The 15,042-nt window shown below is 40.1% G+C and overlaps 1 protein-coding gene across 9 annotated transcripts in view; it reads right to left on the reverse strand.

Annotated features, from left to right (window-relative positions):
* Positions 1-236: 236 nt before the first annotated feature.
* Positions 237-15,042, reverse strand: part of ARHGEF28 (Rho guanine nucleotide exchange factor 28) — a 126,588-nt gene continuing 111,782 nt past the window's right edge. For 8 of the 9 annotated variants that reach the window (XM_080573174.1, XM_080573176.1, XM_080573172.1 and 5 more), the window contains one exon: positions 237-1,312. In XM_080573174.1, coding sequence (XP_080429300.1) covers positions 1,152-1,312 — 161 coding nt within the window. In that variant the 3' untranslated portion in view covers positions 237-1,151. The remainder of the gene's footprint in view (positions 1,313-15,042) is intronic. The other variant, XM_080573178.1, reaches the window with a different exon arrangement.

A 15,042-nucleotide genomic window follows, 5' to 3' on the forward strand; every position in this document is an offset into this window, starting at 1 on the left:
TAGGGTAAAATGGAAACCCTACGATGCTTGGGGCACATCCAGAGTGCTCCTGCTGCACCACTGCAGGATACACCTACTCAGATAGGTACATCCTTGGTTTTGCCAACCGAGGTGCCTGCAGTGCGGTTTTGGTTGCGCTGCACCAATGCAGGAGCTGTGCAAGGAGTTTTTATGTTAATTTTTTCCTTCTGTTTTCAAACTTCTTTGGAGGACCCAGCAATACATCAACACGACAGTTTTGCAGACAGACATAGAGCATTTTATTGATTCAAATAAAGTGTACAAAGATTACTGAAAGACAAAAAAGCACAAAACAGGTCCCAGTTTCTTACTGCCTAACAGCCTGATGATCCTGTGAACCTGAAAGCAGGAAACTAGTTGGCTCCATGTAGAAAAGCAGCAAAGTTTCCAAAGGGATTAAACTAAAAACCTACTGTTTTTCCCCTCTCTTTTCCTTTGTCCAATGAGGCTTCATCTGGTAAATTTTAATGTATAAGGGCACTTACTGACATGAGGTACAGTTCCAGTACAATAGCAAACTGACTTACAGCATCTCTACTCAGAACCTGGCAACAGTACCAAAATGCTGATAAGGTCTGGGACATGAACAAACATTTATAGCAATTACATTGAGACCACAAAAATCACCCTCCTCTGAGCAGCTTCTGAGCCAAGGGATAAGGAAAATGACCCAATAGTTAATGTACATAGCACATTTCAGGAAAGATTACAGCTATTATTATTACACTGCTCTCTTCTCATGTAATATCACAATTATTAGAAGGTTGCTGATTCATACCCTGAAATCACAAATAGCTGGCCCATCTCTCTTAGTTTGCTCTTTTAAAAAAAGGACTCATGAGAAAAGCAACAGTTGCATTCACAGCTCTTGATGGTGTCTTTGCAATTCCAAAATGTTACGTCTCCCCTGCTACCCACTTCTTGCAAAACACTTGAAATAGAATCATAAATTATTTTTTTTAAAAGCTTCAAAATAACTTAATTGTTGTATACATCATTGGGAAAATCTTGCCTGGAGTATTAAATACTATCCTTAAAGCCACTTGGTCATACAGAGAGCAACTACAGACATTTAGAAAAGCAAACACAATTATATTTCTAAAGTGCTACGGAGATTAGAAACTGAGCCGTCAGAGGTAAACAATATTCTCTTCTCCTCTGTCTCCACTCTTCATGTCCTGCAGGCTCTCACGCTGGTGGTTCAGTAGCAGTGCTTCAACCTGTGGTGTCTGGATGGATCCGTGGCTCGGACCGCTTGTTTGGGGACCCTGGGTTTGTGAGGCATTTAAATCTGTAACACACAAAAGAAGGACATGTGACAATGCATCTTATTCCATGCCCGTGCAATCATTAAGAGCAAATTTTGACTTTTAATTAGCGGCGTGCTGAAGTACCATCTCCTATCTTGTGTCTGTCTAGAAAATAAAACATTTCTGTACTATTGAACTATACAAAAGCCTGGTGAGAGGTAGGTTGCCAAAATTTACAGAAATCTGTTCAAGTCTTTCCATTGTCATCCGAGGATCTTGATCAGTGTCACTATTTTACAATAAAATAGATTTTTACCCTTACTTTGCCAACCAGACACACACTAATGGACAGGCATAAATGCTGTCAGAGTTGTGCTGGAGGGAAATGTACAGTACATAATTGGTACCTTTATTAGCAAGATAATCCAATTGTAAAATTAATACAGTTTCCATCATTACACAGAATTTTATTTGCAATTCTTCTTTTCATGTATGCAAAAGAATCAAGTGAGAAAAGCCCAGGTAAAAGTCTACTGGACTTGCACTTGCAGTATGTAATAGCTTTATAACCAGTCAGCTTTTTCTGCCAGTTTTATCTGTGCTTCTTTGGGCAAAACACCTACTCTGTTCTTGTCTCAGTCTTTTAGCTGTGGAGATAGTACTTGTAACCAAATGCTACAAAATTACTTCACAAAGACTTTTCATTTGTTATCTTCCCAATTTTCTCCTGCAAATGCAGTGAACCAGGTACTTTTATTTTTTTATTTTTTTCCCCAGCAGAGCTTTGAAGGCTGCTGCAATGATTTATGGGTTATTCCAATAAATAAATAAATTTTTAAAAAGGTTGGATTTTCTTTCCCAGTCAGATGTCTGTACCATTTCAGGACATCAGGAGCTACACCACTGTAGTTTGCTCTTCTACATCTTCATTCCTACAAATCAGCATTTGCCGTAGAAACAAGATGCATGAGAAGGGAGCATGTATCATCATACTTACGTATGAGAAAAGTCTGCAATGGCCATGCTGCAATATTTGGTCCATTCTTTTTACTGCAATCTCAGCCCAACCTGCCCCTACTACTAAAACAGGGTTAACACCTCTTTCATACCTCTGGGAAAACAACTCTACAAGAAGCAGTAGAGCTTGGGACCCCTGCCACAGTCACCACGGTTAACACCAGAAGCAAGCAAACCCAGCTCTGGGGGGCTTTTGGGCTTTCTGTCATTCATTCATGCCATTTTGTGCCTGCCCCGGTCTCTACCCCTTCTCACACATGTGCAATAAAAATCAGTTATAAAGGAGATACTTGGTTTTTTTTACACACTGTGTCACTCTAAATGATGGCAATTTACAATGTCACCTGCCCACAGCTGGCACTCCTGTGATGCACACAGCTCTCACCAGTCTTGTTCACTGAGTTTACAGAAAAACAAGTTTCCTGGCACCCTGCAAAGCCCAGGCTCTCCAGCATTTAGAGTGGTGGGAGAAGATTACAGGACAGGCATGTGGGAACATGTCATATCACAGCCTGCCTTCAGCATGTTCTCTGCTTTGATATTTACCCAGCTAAGGGGAGCAAACAGGCTTTGGTGCTTCATGCCTGGTGTAAGCTGCAGGCACACCGTACCATCTGCTGAGATTTCAGGGTGGGTGCCGGGGCAAGGTATTTACGTACAAGCAGTGCTTGGTCATACTGGGGTTGTAGTAAAATGAAGTCCAAGTTCCCTTTCTTTTACTCTTTTACACTGGATTTAAAGGATCAAGTTTTGGCCTCAATGAAAATCCAGAACAAGTCTTGACTCTGGATTTGCAATATCTAACACAGAAGGATTGGACTCCCTTACTTGAACAGTCCTGCTCTGTTAGTTGATATTTGCATTTATTTCTTTGTAATAGCCGTATTAGAAAAAGATTATGATTTGCAGGCTCAGATTCAAGAAACCAGAAATATCCTACATCTGCTTGTCTTTATGCAAGCTGGATAGTTTGCTTCTATTTATTCAGTAAGAAGAGTCTTCAGCCTCTGAACACTTATATTTCTGGGTAATTTTGCCCACATTAATATTCCTTTTAAGTCCTGCAAGTCCATTCATCTTGACAAAGTTATGTGCATAAGAATATCATGCAGTAAGCACTTATTTGAAAGATCTGTTTCCAAAGTTTATGAAGTACATAATTGGAGAAGCCTAATTACAAATTTGAAGAAACCCAGAAAAGAAAGAGAAACACCTTACACAGTTATTTTCTACCATCAAAACTAAACAGTAATTGCTTCACCAATTAAAATAGTAGCTGTTTCCAAACCATTTCTCATTAACTGGTACAACACTAAGCAACAGAGCTATGCAGTGAAAACTGACAGCATTCTGGAAAAACAAATCAAATGCTGTCACTGTTGAAATAAGTGATTTACTGCTAGTTTAGCTGGTTTCTTTTCTATTCTCTTTATTTATTCTTTAATCCTTTGCACCCTGAGAACCTGAGCAGCAGGATACCATCCAAGAGGCACCAGCCCTGCCACCACTGGGGGTGACAGCAGTTTCAGAGAGTAGGAAGGACCTGCTCAACCCGGCAGATGAGGGAAGGGGCTGTGTTTTGTGTGGCGCACAGCACAGGCTCTCAAAAAGCAGTGTGTCCCTGGGCTGAGGTCCCCAGCCTGCCAGGTGCCCTGCTGGAGGCTGCCCGAATGGAGACCAGCCAGCCTCGCAGGAGGCAGAGCAACGTGACGGGGGACCAGCTGCTCAGGGACGGGCGGGAAGAGCGGCTGGAGTCAGTAATAAGCCTCAGAAGGAGGAAAAGGGGAAAGGGAAAGGGGATCTGCTGTAGGGCGACCCACGTGCCAGCCAGCATGGGCTCTTGTCATGCAGAGCAGCAACAGCACCCAAAAAGGCTCCCCTAGCTCCCCTGCAGCATGGGGCGGATGAGCTGCCCTTGGCCCCAGGCAGACAGCTCTTTAAAAATGCTCCTCCAAAAGAAGGAAGAACCAGGCTTGAAAGCACCACCTGCTGGCTAGTGAAGAGTCTCAAGGACTAAGGATGCCCAAAATAAAATATTTAAAAAAAAAAAATCATGAAAACAAGCCATTTGTCCTCAGAGTCCATGCGAAGAGCAAGGCAGAGGACAGCATGCAAAGGGAGCTGCTGCTGGAAAGGGGCTGCCCAGAAACTCTCCAGCACTGTGCAGGCAGCCAGGCTAGCAGAGGCAGCACAGGGTCACCCATGAACATTGCAACAGCTCCAGTCCCGAGCTCCTCTCTGCAGCGCTGTGACAGACAGTCAGGGCTCGGAAAGGATTTAAAGCTAGGTCAATAAAGACCATCTGCCTTTTTAAGAGCCTCCTCCACCGCGATCTTAATTCCCCTGCCAACATTAGACACAAAACGAGCTTTGCAGTTTTCCCTTTCTTACATTTAGCATTTATTTGCTCCTTTATTCCGTGGTGCCGTGGGGGTGATGCTAGGGCTGGCTGTGCTCAGCTCAACAGTGCGCCCACCAGACCAGTGCCCACATCACCAAAAGCGATGCTGCCTGCACCCCTCCTGCCCGGCCAGGCAAAAATAAACACCAGAAAAATCTGCTCATTCACTCTAGGGCTGGCCAAACTCCCCAGCAAAGCAGGATGTGCTTCAGTGAAGCTAGAGGCTCGGTATTAAATGATTGGTAGTAGCACTTCAACAATAAGCATCACTCACATCCAGCTTTTTCTCTCTTTTTTTTTTTTTTCCCCTCAGTCAAGGTAATTTTATTTAAATAATAATAATAATAATAAACATATTCCCTGCTCCCTCTCACCCCCAATTTTCTCAAAAGTAGTTGGAGGCTGTTTCAGTAGGATTCTGGAAGAAATTACAAATTGCCTCATGAACATTCCATACTGCCAAACCGAATGTTAAAAACGAATCCCCCCACTCCTTGTTTTCCATGAGCATAGATACAGTGCAATGAGGCTAGCTATCAGGCAAAGGTAGACAAACATTTTAAGCCCCCACAATACATTTCTAGGCAACCTAAGTATATCAGTAAGAGCCATACTGTACGCTTGCAGCCAGTGTGACCAGCTTACATGGGATTTTCTAGGTGGACCTCAGTTCTACCCTCGGGGTCTGGTCCCAAATTCAGAGAACTGACAGTTCCTGCCTAAAAGCATGCTAATCTTGTATGGGAAATGAAAAAAGTGGCATTACGCATCCTAACTACCTTATCCTACCCTTCCTGTAACACCAAGAGACAGGATTAGCAGCATAGAATAAACCACTCAGAAGGTGAAAGACAAAGCAAAGGAATTTGCAAAATCTGAGATCAATACATACCAAAACAAACATAGCCCGTTATCCTGGGCTGGGGGCTGGTGGTGGTACAAAAGCCAAGTAAACAATATTAGTCACATTGATTCTCACCTTCTTACTGTTGTCATAGGGTGTAATCATTTCCACATCAAATAAATGCCACAGATTTTCTCCTTCACCTCTCTTTCCCCGGAGAATAAGACCTCTGCAGGTAACCCTGAAGTGCCCACAGTGATGGTTACGGAAAGAATGGGAAGATCGCTCTGCGCTTAACCAGGCCTTAGGAAATAATCCAGACAACAAAACCCTCTCAAGTGTCTATGTTTCTAATAGCCCTTTCTCCTCCAGCTCTGATCCCAATTTTATCATAGGATAATTTAAGTTGGAAAGGATCTGAAAAGGTCTCTGGTTCAACCTCCTGCCCAAAGCTGAGTCATATCTAAGGTCAGGCCAGGCTGGGTACTCAGGGCTTTTCAAAAAAAAAGAGGAAAAAAAAAGTAGAAAAGAGAAAAGAAAGGAAAGAAAGAAAGGAAAGAAAGAAAGGAAAGAAAGAAAGGAAAGAAAGAAAGGAAAGAAAGAAAGGAAAGAAAGAAAGGAAAAGAAAGAAAGGAAAGAAAGAAAGGAAAGAAAGAAAGGAAAGAAAGAAAGGAAAGAAAGAAAGGAAAGAAAGAAAGGAAAGAAAGAAAGGAAAGAAAGAAAGGAAAGAAAGAAAGGAAAGAAAGAAAGGAAAGAAAGAAAAGGAAAGAAAGAAAAGGAAAGAAAGAAAAGGAAAGAAAGAAAAGGAAAGAAAGAAAGAAAGAAAGAAAGAAAGAAAGAAAGAAAGAAAGGAAAGAAAGAAAGGAAAGAAAGAAAAGGAAAGAAAGAAAAGGAAAGAAAGAAAAGGAAAGAAAGAAAAGGAAAGAAAGAAAGAAAGAAAGAAAGAAAGGAAGGAAGGAAGAAGAGGAAGGAAGGAAGAAAAAGAAAGAAAAAGAAAAGAAAGAAAAAGAAAGAAAGAAAGAAAAAGAAAGAAAGAAAGAAAGAAAGAAAGAAAGAAAGAAAGAAAGAAAGAAAGAAAGAAAGAAAGAAAGAAAGAAAGAAAGAAAGAAAGAAAGAAAGAAAGAAAGAAAAAGAAAGAAAGAAAAGAGTGAAAAAATGAAAGAAAAAAACAAGGGAAAAGAATGAAAAAAGAAAAAGAGGAAAGAGGAAACATTACATGGGCTGCATAAACAGCACATACACACTCAATGACTTTGCTGTGACTTTCAGAGATCTGTGTCACGTGTTGGCCATCTTTGTGGCCAAAGAAAGAGAGATTTGCTCCACCTCCAGCAATGAACATGTTAAAAGATTCTCAAAGCCATTTTTTCCCGAGGGGGTGGGGTGTAGATAGAATTAGTTTTTGGTTTGACCATTTATTTCTAACAACTAGTACCAGTTTTTATACCAAGTTCATCTGGACTGACAGCTGACACATCAACTTCAGGCCAGAGCTATATGAAATGGCAGAGTTGCTGTATTTAATCCCCTCGGCGGCACTCATGCATAATGCAAAGCATGGGCAGACACCTAAAAAACAGTGCTAAGTCTACCAGGTCTGGGATATTCAAAAGAATCCAAGGGAGACAGGCTCTCAATTGCCATCACAATTCAATAGCAAATGGCAGCCTAACTCCCTTAAATTCCACTGAAAGTCCCCACCAGCAATCCTAGGGCAGCTGTTTGTCTCTAAGGATGTTCCCAGTGATTTTGTGCAGATTCTTTTGCAAGAGGTAATTTTCCAGGGAGCTCTGGGCATCTCAGCTTTGTTCCCTTTCCTCCCGGCAAAAGGCACTGTGATCAGTTTTGATTGCATTTTTAGTTGATAGAGACTATTGTGATGGATATTGCATTGATAGACTTGCGATGAATCTCCCATTTTTGGGAGTTCAGTTATTTGTGAGCCTGCTAGTTGGTAGGAGGAATTGAACAACATGTGCCAACATCAGGTGTGCTGGGGCAGCACAGCCCTTTGCCCATGGAGGGAATAACCAGGACACCGGGTCTCAGCAAAATGCTGGGAAAACATTTTGACCTTGAAGCTAACCATGGAAAGTGGAGCCTCAATTCACTAAGACAGGAATGCAATCTGAGAATGTTAATGCTGCTATTTACTTGTAACCAGCCCAACCAGAGGAAAAAGAGGCAGCTGCATTTCTCAGGCAAATAAGTACTTTCACAAATAAGAGGTCATTTCACAAAAAGCAGGTGATCAATTAGGTCATAACAGAACCTAGGTTAATTAAACCCATAAGACTTTGGTGACTTTTTTTGTTGTTGTTATTGTTAGGAGACACAGAACAGAAAGAATCTAAAGCTTGTGATGATGGTCTGACACCTACCCCCATTCTTGACGTCTGTTCTTTGGATTTTTGATCACGGTAAAATTGCTCAAAACATCTTTATTCTACATCTTTCTGCTCTTTGTTTAGCTCTTGGGTTCGATAAAACAATGTGAGTCACTTTTTTGGGTTTGCCTCATAATTCTTTAGAGAAGTTTGGTCTCGACAATTTTGACCAAACTGTTGGCCAGGAAGAAATCCACATTATTCCACTGAAAATGCTTTTTCATAAAGCTTCATAATGGTTCCAACTCAGTTATTTGATACCTATGTTATCAGATTTTGAAGTCATATGACGATGCAGCCCTCTTCTTTTATTAAAGCTCAGCAAACACTATTTCTAACATGGGTGATATCAAAGAAAAAATTGAAAAAACATCTCAAGCTCAGACACTGTCAGTGATACCTCTCTAACAACAAATTCACAGCATGCCCTAGCCTAGGTCAAAATAATTTAAAATTTTAACCTACTTACATGGCTACAGTATCATTTGTGTTAACTTTAAAGCACACAGCTTCTGAACTATTTTTGGCATGCTGTTTTTTAATGTATATCAATGAGGGACTTAAAAATAGGTCTGACTAGAAATCATAACTTGTCTGTGTTTTAAATACCCACAGTCTCACCTTGGCAGGGCATGTTGCCTGCCAGCTCTCTGCTTCTGCTTAATATTAATTTATTTAGGTATGAATTCCCTATTAAGCTTTCTTTGTGCTAAGCTTTGAAGCTTTAGATGGTCAATTACAGACATACACATGGTCCAACAGGTATTCTGCTAACAATGAACACATGTTTTATTGACCTACTTCTTTTCCAGCTCATTAAACACAGCTGCACTCAAATGATCAAGAGAAAATAACCGTAAAACGCCAAGAACACCCTTCCTGCAGAGGATCACAAAGAACGGTAGTACCAGCTGCCTTTGCAGAGCCACCACTCCACGTGGCCCTCAGCACCTCTCCAGAGGCAGAGCCATCCACCCAACTGATCATAAAAGCGAGCAGCAACAGGTAAACAGTTGGAGCTTCCTCCTTTAGGAGCCTCCTCCTTCAGGAGCCTAATGCAAGTATCCAAGGCAAGCTGCAGCAATTTCCCCCCATCCCATGATCTGCAGAAGACACCCGACCAGCAGACTGAAGCTACAACAAACTGCAGCCAGTGGTGAAAGGTCCAGCCTGAGTGCTTGCTGGAGAAATGGAAAGTTCAATTCCCAGAGATTTAACAGCTGATGAAACCAGCTCACCTCTCTGCTGCTGGTAAGCAGAACCCCATGCCTTCCTTGCCAGCATCCCCACTTTGCACCCTAAGAATAAAACATTGTCATGAAGCTTGCTTTCCTTCCCTCCCAAAGAAACAGCATTAACCCTGAAAAAACAGCGTCTCTGGCACAAATTTACTCCCTTTGAAACAAAACGGGACATTTACACATCAAAACTATTCTCTAGAGCTGTCTGTTACCACAGGTAGGCATTACTGTGCTGATTAACCTCACCTTGTATTTTATGGTGTTGTGTTTTGTTTTGTTTTAAACTACAAGTTTGCTTTGAAATAAACATTAAATCAAAGTCCCTAGAAAACAATCAGTTTTGTCCCCAGCTTTTGGCCACTCTCTCAGGTGCAACACAAAGGAGTAAGATCTGGAACTTAGTAAATATTTTCCTGAAGAAACAGGAGGGCACAAATGAAGGGCCATGTCATTTATAAAACACTCTCAAGCCACCTCCTAAGCACCTTGGCTTTATACAGAGGTTTCCCAACAATAGACCAGCTCCATCATTTTTCACTCTTAAAAGCTGACAGGATCAAAACTGAGTAAGTGGTACAAGAATACTAAGCCAATATATGGAGTTGCTGCATAAGCAAAAATAAGGCAAAGCACCCGTTTCAAATCAATTGCATGGTAATTTTAACCTTTAACAGAAGCTCCTCTTTATTGATTAATACAGGAAAAAATATGGTCATTGCTATGAGTAAGTATCTGAAAAAAACCTCTTATCTGATGGTCACAGAGGTAATTGCTCTCCACTGAACTCAAAAGACAGGGAAATATTCACTAATTTTTGACTGCAGATTGAGTCAACCACTTTTATCTGTTTTAAATCTGGTTGTTAGGAAGTGTAGACTGTGACGTTTATTTCTTGCAGTCAATTAAAAAACAGCAAGAATTGAACAGCTAAACATTCCACAAGTTTTGCTTTGTAAGCACAGAAAGTTTCAGGGTGTGATCAAATATTTTGAAATAGTTGCCCTTTTTAATTGTTTGCTAACCACTCTGTGGACATCTAACTGCTGTGAAAACAGTTGGCATATAAGCTATAGGGAAGACCATACATCAAAGCCAGAAAAAAAAAAAAAAAAGCACAACTATCAAAAAACCCACGTGCCTTCATCCCTTCAGCCAAGTGCTTTTCTCAAATAAACTGAAAGTACTTGGGTCCACTTTTCTTTTTTCTGCTCCCACTTATCGCTGTTACGGGCAACTCTGGCCTTATAAGCCTGAATTCATTACCACCTCCTTCCACTTTGCCTTTGCCACAGGTTTTCCTCATCTCTAGTCCCACAGAACCACCTCTGTAGACCCAGATCTGCTTTAGTGTAGCTCCCTTCAGTGCGTTCCCATCCACTCACTTCATGCTTCAGCTCTGCCCTGGTCCCATCCCACTGCTACAGAGACCAGGCCGTTTCCCCACAGCAGGAAAAAGTGATGCTGTATTTTAAAATACCTTCCTCCATTCATTTTGGGAGGCAGGTTAAAACTGCCCATCTTTAATGCAGAAGCCTTTCTCAGGACTTTCTCCCCCTTCCAATCCCACTGCTGTGTTATAATGGCAAGTTTCTTTGCACAGGAGATATCTTCTCTGCAGTTATTGCTGTCAGCAACAACTATCCTGCCATTCTCAATTAAAAAAAAAAATGCTTTTCATCCTTGCCAAATCTACAAGATGCCTTGTCTGTCATGTATTCTTTAACACAGAATATATTCAATGACTTTTCAAAGTGCATGGGTTTCTTTGATTTTTTTGTATGGTAGACCCTAAGCAAATATATCCAAATCACATTGATTTTTGTGGCATTTATGTTCCAGCTCTAAAGAACACTTCAAGAGAATACTCAAGGAATCTCAGCAGGTTACCACTGCAGATCTTCTTATTTGATTAAACTAAAAAAAAACTTCCATTCCAGCACCAAGGCTCCTCCTTTCTACTGCCCCACCAAAAATTTACACCTATTGGAAAATTTTCTGTAGCATCTGGGGAGGCAGAACAAGATACTCCATGAAATCTCCCCTAGCAATTTGGCTAGTGCCAATATAATTTATGTGGAAGGCAACTAGATGCTCTTATAATTAGTGCCAATAAAAGACAGACAGACAGACAATCTTCCCCAGTTTCTCAATAAATATTTAACAGCAGATGCTGCTAAGGTGGTTTCATATTACTGAGACTTCATTACTTTTACACAACATGCTACAGGCCATTTCCTGGAATATGTAAAGTATTATACTAAATAATTAAAATGAGATTGTCCTTTTCAAAATAAGCCAGACAGATACACTTGGTGATTCAGCTACATGATTTTCTTGGGTGTGTTTGCATACTCAGTATCTTGCAAAATTTGATCATCTATAAACAGCTTCTCCCAGCCACTAGGATGGATTATTTATTCATACTTGTTAATCTATTTCAGGTTGTAACTGCAATAATAAACCATATAAAAAACATTTTTAATGTACTAATGCAGGGCACCCAATCAAGTCTCCACCCACAGCTCACATTACCTACGGAAAACACGGACCTCCCAAGGATTCTTCCTGACCTCAAACAATTAACAATCGTTTTGTGCCTGCTTCTCCTCAGAGATCACCTCTTTCCCTTTGGACTTACAGCTGAAGTCACAGCTCTGCACAACTCTGAGCTGGAGCTGCCTGACCAGAAACCAGAAGGAGCAGTCCTTTGGCAAATGACTCCCCGTGTCTTCTGCTTCAAAACTTGCTTCTCTCCCCCCTACAGTTCTCTGTAACCCAAATCCATTGAAACAACCTTGCTTAAGTAAAGAATAAATCTGCGTATAAAAGATGACAGTCCACACAATTCTGAACTCACTAATGCCAGTAATTCCACTGAATTCAAAAAACACTGCACTGAAATTGCTGGAATCATAAATACAAGCAAGGTGAGAAAGATTTGGCCATCATTCTGTTGCTTATGAAGTCTGCAGGCAAGACACCTCTCAGTGCGATGTACACATTTACACCAATTCCAGCAGTACCCCAAAAGAGAGGATGGACAACCTTTACATTCCATTCATCATTTTGAAGACATGGCAATATTTTAAACTTCCCTCCTAATGAATGAGCTCTCAGTGGGAAGATATTAGAAATAATAAAATCAGACAGGCATTGCACAGGAAATTCTGTACTTACATTAGCGTGCAAAAAAAAAAACAGTACATCATTAACTGCCTTAATTAAAAGGTTATGCAATACCACTGCATCTACTGTGGTTACGTTTAGAAATAAGAAGTATTTTGAGAAGAGAAAATTAGTAACAGAAGAACAAAACCCTAATGTTGCAGAGCTGAAAAGCAAGTGTTACTTGAAATATACTAATTGCGGATGACATATAACGACGTATTTTTTGCTTTGGTATCACACTGCCATGTGATTTAATCCCTTTTGCCATCTGCTTTAAACAAATGGCAGTGTTATTCCCAAGAGGAAAAAATACTTCCCCTGTGATTCACTTCCACCAAGTATCCCACAGACACTGATGTCTTATGGCAGAGCACAAAACTCAGTGTTCTGTGATATGAAGAGGACACAAAATTGCTGCTATCAGTTACAGCAAATTGTTCTATTAAATCAATGTAATTTTGAACCCAGTAGCTATGGGTGCTGATATTCAGTTACATATTCTTATATCTTCCCGTTTCAATTTATTCTCATAACAACTTATGATGGGCACTGAACAGGCTGTCTACTTACCTATGCAGCCACCCATGTTAAGAGCAGAAGGAATAAGCAGGATACAAAGGGCACTATTAAATTTAGAATTAAATGGATGTTCCTAGTTTGACACCTACTCAATCAAAAGAGACAGCAAATTTAAAGTAGCTCAACATATCACATCTGCACAGGAGGCTCCCTGACAATCCTGGAGCTCCATAGTCAAGGTATCCTCTGCTTTTAAGAGATTTCCATCCTTTCCACTTCTCAAGTAAAAGAATGGAAAGAATTCACATTCCATGCAAAGCAAACAATTAAAAAAAAATCACTGTTAGAAATGTTGTGAAACACAACAGAAAAATAAAACTCAAAATAGGCAGAAAAGCATCCTTCCATACCACTCTGCAGGTGATACAGGACTGGTTTGCTGTTGGCTACAAAGGATGATGTTTAAACTGGGGACCAGTAAAACGTGTACTGTACAAGGTACAATTACAGTTCAGTTCAGAGGATGAGTGGGTCAAATGTACTCAAAAGGAGCTCATAAAGCAATATCATTAAAGAAATTAACTGACAACGGTCACATATGCAGAACTGTGATGACCTTTTTTGTAAGAGTTAGTCATTATTTAACAAGTTCCCACTGATGAAAGCCATCTCATTCAACAAAGTCCTGAATATCCCATTAACCACCCCTAGTGCTGGCAGCAGTATCTGCCCTGAGTTACCAAGCTCCAGCCCTTGCCAAAATCCTGTGCTGACTTGGAACCACAGGGAAACAGCATATATGTTTTCAGATGACTTTTCGCACTGTAGTACAAAGCATATTTCATGTGATTTTTATCACATTTGCATCAGTTTTACATTGTATAACTGTACTGACATCAACAGATTTGTCTTACGCAATGAGTAAAGAGCCAGGCCCATGCAGCACCATTCTCATCTTCCCTGATGTAAACATATGCAGATACTTCTATACAATGCCATTAGGCCATAAACAACGTTAAGGTAGCCAAAAACCAATGTGTAATTCTAAACCTCATAGCAGATATTATCAATGGGAAACTAAAACAAATTAATCTCATTCACAGTTTTAAGAACAGGCCCAACAGAGCAGTCACCTCTAGCGCAACCTGCCTTTAGGAACAGGAAAGGAATTTCTTATGAAGGATAAAGAAAACAAATGAAGTTACAGGACACTAAACATTGTTTCTGTGATTGGTTTGTGGTTTTGCTTTTTCTATAGTGAATTAAATATTTTACAACTCTAGAAACCACTTTCTTTGATGAAAACCACTGTAAATGGATTGTGTTTTGCCAAAATCAAACTATCTCATTTGCTTATATGCATATATGTACAAATTACTGTCTCTCAAAAATTAAAAATGTGTTATTCAAATAGAGCCCTATTTTTTTCTCCCTGTTTTTGTATTTGGCTGTTTATGGAGATCATAGCGTTTTCTATGTTCCCCATAAAGATTTAAACTGCATTTTTCACTATACCGTGTATAAAGATCCTTCATGTTAACACTGCAAATGTTTGGGGAAAAACTTCCATAGTCAAGTTTCAGTGCAGTTTTCCAGACCTTTCACTTTTCAACTCTATTCTTGTAGGTACAACTTATGAATAATAAATAAATAAATAAATAAATAAAAGGTGAAAAAAATAAAAGGAAGTACTAGGTACTGCAGTGTTGTTCACTTCAAAGCTTTAAAGAATTAAAATTGCATTGATTTCTGAAATCAAAGAGGTGAATCCATAGGTAGACCCTTAGGCATCGCTCCAGGTAGTCAACCCGACATGTCAATTAAATGCAAGATGTAATTTATTCAATTCTCAGTCTAGTCTGACACAAAACCTATACTTCCCCTGATTCCTAATTAGCCAAAGTACTTGTCTTCTTTCATGCAGATAATTTCATAACCATTAGTGTAAAGCATTAACACATTTTTCTTTCAATCATATTTTCCTCCTGTTGACTGACACACCTTTCATTTTTAGTGAGTGTACTCGTGCCAGTTTCAGCTTTGTGGGAACTTGCCCCAAGGTCTTTACTAAAGTTCCCTCCCATACACATAAAACAATGATATATAATCATGACGTTAGCAATGTGAAGAGACATATGTCTTACCTTAGAAAATATGAATGGAAAATTATGCACTGGAGGAATGTAGCTACTTC

Source organism: Anser brachyrhynchus, assembly GCF_964034855.1.
Source record: "Anser brachyrhynchus genome assembly, chromosome: Z".
Lineage (NCBI taxonomy): Eukaryota > Metazoa > Chordata > Aves > Anseriformes > Anatidae > Anser > Anser brachyrhynchus.